The sequence below is a fragment of the Sinocyclocheilus rhinocerous genome, unplaced genomic scaffold (assembly GCF_001515625.1).
Source record: "Sinocyclocheilus rhinocerous isolate Xijiao unplaced genomic scaffold, SAMN03320098_v1.1 scaffold1427, whole genome shotgun sequence".
In the NCBI taxonomy this organism is placed as follows: Eukaryota; Metazoa; Chordata; class Actinopteri; order Cypriniformes; family Cyprinidae; genus Sinocyclocheilus; species Sinocyclocheilus rhinocerous.
In genome coordinates this window covers 1351488-1354836 of record NW_015632469.1, presented here as the reverse complement: position 1 = coordinate 1354836, position 3349 = coordinate 1351488, and the positions used below count along the sequence as shown (strand labels likewise).

The following is a 3349-nucleotide window of genomic DNA, read 5'->3' as shown; positions in this document are numbered from 1 at the left end:
AACTGTAAGGATGAATAATAAACATCTCATTTATTATAGATACTCTGGTAGGACAACACTTTCGTACATCATCCACACTGAACCTTTGGTTACACACTAATCAACATTGAGCTCCACAGACATCCTCGTACCTTCAGGCTTCGGGTATTGGTTTTGTAAATAGAAATCCTTCAAATGGCTAAAGAATGGAAGTTGTTGTAAAATAACATGTACAAAATCGGAACGCAGCAACATATTGCACTTTGGTTAGGTGACAGTGCTTTAGACAGCAACATATAACAAATGATCAACAATAAACTCAAGAAAACATGCGTAAAAGGCACATTTCTGAAGCCGTGAACTTTGGCGCCACGGGTCTCATCGCTCTCGGCTCGTCCAGTGTGATGCATTTACAGTAAATGTGCCACTGACAATTTGGTGAACATTGCAGATTAATAAAAGTGGTAAATTAGTCGCGGTCTAAAACATAAAACGACAAAAACATTCGGTAAAATAACTTAATGTACCAATTAAAATGTACACTTTTTCACTTTAGTAAAGAAGAACTTGTGCAGCAGTTCAAAAAAATAAAACAGAAATTCCTTTTTTCAGCATTTTTAAAGGAAACTGGTTATAAAAGTGATAAGTTGCAACTTTATATATATATATATATATATTAAATGATCATAGAAGAAATACAAATATATAAGAATATGCAAGGTTTGTGCAATATATTTGGCAATGCAATTTTCGCTAACTTGAAGATTAAACAGTAGCTTATAAATAAACGAGTGGTAAAGAAACGACGCAGTTCTACGTTTCTGACTCTCCAGTATAAAATCCCTGCGTTTAAATGAATGCATCAGTACACGTTCATCTCTGCTGGTCACTATTAAATGAATGAAGCTGAATGTGGTTTCAGGTGAGTGTTCTGTAAAGAGACGCTGTATTTGTCAGTGCTCTCTGTATTAGATGAATGTTTCTTTGGCTTCAGCGTGATGTGATTTCAGTTTCTCATGCTTGGCTCATGTGGTGGACGAATCGACGTATGGGAGGAACTTTGTGAGTTTGTTTGGTGAGCCGATGTTCTGACACTGGGAATCATGACTCATCTTGAAGAAAAGCTCCTGCTCTTTCTTCCTCAGGTTCAGTTCTTCCTCCAGAACCTGAGAGAGGAGACAGAAACACATCACACTTCAACTCTACAAGCACCTGGCGTGTGAGGTTATTCACATCAGCCAAATACGGTCAAAACCTTTTTATTTCAACAGTAATCTTTTTATATCATTGTACAAGGTGATGCATTGCTTTAATGCCTTTATATACACGCCTTTATATTAGAATAAAAAATGCAGCAATTTAATATTGTGAGTAAAATTACTATAAATAAAAAAATTTAGCTATATGCACTGAAAAAAAATTATTCATTGAATTTACTAAAAAATGTTAAGGTAAGTGGTTGCAATCAATGCATTTTAGCTACATTTAAATAAACAAATTTAGTTGACTAACTTTCAACTTTTTTTTTATTTAAATGTAGCTAAAATAAATTGTTTGCAACCACTTACCTTAAAAACATTTAGTATCATTTTTTTCAGCGTGTAGACATATAACAGTAATGAGAATTTGAGGAGAAGTGCGCTTAATCGTGTGATCGAATGTGTATATATGCTTCTGTTCAAAAGTCTGAGCTCAGAAAGATTTATTTGCTTTTTTTTTTTTTTTTTTCAATTAACATTTTTCCAGCAATGAAATTGATCAAAAGCGACAAATAAGACATTTATAATGTCACAAAAAAAAATTATATTTCAAACGAACGCTGTTCTTTTTCAACTTTCTGCTCATCTGTGAATCCTGAAAAATCAAATGCATCACGGTTTCCACAAAAATATCGTGCAGCACAACTGTATTCAACACTGATAATAATCAGAAAAGCAGCAAGTCAGCATATCAGAATGATTTCTGAAGAATCACGTGACACTGAAGACTAGAGTAATGATCGGAGCAATAAATTAGTTTAATAGATATTAAATAGGCCTGTCACGATCATGCATTTAGTGCTGACGATTCATTAATTGTCTGTTTTGTTCAATGCAATTACATTGTCAGTCAAATACATATATTTTTTTTTATTAAATTTAATTAATTTGAATATATAATTTTTTCGTATAATCTTTCCTTATGTGATTTACAGCAATAACTGACTGCTGTGATGCTGAAATCTGACTCGCCTCCAGGAAAATGAGACGCAACAGCAACATTTACACAAATGTAAACTGTACAATTATTGTGGATATCTCAAATAACTGCAAAAACCTGACAGGCCTTATATTAAAATAAAAAAACAGTGTTTGAAATTGTAATATTTAACAACATAACTTTTTTTCCCCCTGTGTTTTTGATCAAAGGCAGTCTTGGCGAGCAGAAGAGACTACCAGCCCAAACCTTTGAGCTGTAGTGTGTAATTAATTAAGTGTATTTGGTGAAGCGCAGACCTTCTTCCTGGGCTTGAGGTGCTCCCTCCACTCCTTCAGCTGCTGGTTGTGCTGCTCGTCCACAGCCTTCAGACGCTGCGTCTCGTTTTCTATCAGCAGGTGACACTTCTCATTCTGCAGGAGACCAGCACACAGTGACACACTGATACAGACACAGCTTTTCTCTACGGTTTGAGACGACGTGTTTGACAGAGGCTTCTGAATTTGAAAGGGAATTTGAAAATATTGATGCATGTTGAGTGGTGTGATGTATATTGTATTGATAGATATTTATGTTTATACTGGTATGTGCCTGTTATGTGCTGTTCACTTTCTAAAGATATACTGTATGATCATTTGTAAACATTGGAAGCAAACAGCAAACGTATTTCCCCTAGTGGAAACATTCGGTACTGCGGCCAAACAAAATTCTCATTTTTTTTGTGATATCAACCTCAAATTTGGAACACAACGTTGTTAGATTTATGGCTTTGATTTTCTAGCAGGTTTAGAGTAAAACATGTTTTAGAAAATAAGTACTTCATATATGTGACCGTGGAGCACAAAACCAGTCATAAGGGTCAATTTTTCGAAATTGAGATTTACACATCATCTGAAAGATGAATAAATAAGCTTTCCATTGATGTATGGTTTGTTAGGATCGGACAATATTTGGCTGAGATACAACTATTTGAAAATCTGGAATCTGAGGGTGCAAAAAAATCTAAATATTGAGAAAATCATCTTTAAAGTTGTCCAAATGACGTTCTTAGCAATGCAAATTACTAATCAAAAATTAAGTTTTGATATATTTACGGTAGGAAATTTACAAAATATCTTCATGGAACATGATCTTATCTTAATATCCTAATGATTTTTGGCATAAAAGAAAAATC

General features: G+C 34.1%; 1 protein-coding gene across 1 annotated transcript in view; it reads right to left on the bottom strand.

Annotated features, from left to right (window-relative positions):
* The window catches only part of LOC107742442 (serine/threonine-protein kinase 10-like), a 49841-nt gene continuing 46492 nt past the window's right edge, over window positions 1-3349 (bottom strand). The window contains exon 19 of the mRNA XM_016555409.1: window positions 1-1145. Coding sequence (XP_016410895.1) covers window positions 1005-1145 — 141 coding nt within the window. The 3' untranslated portion in view covers window positions 1-1004. The remainder of the gene's footprint in view (window positions 1146-3349) is intronic.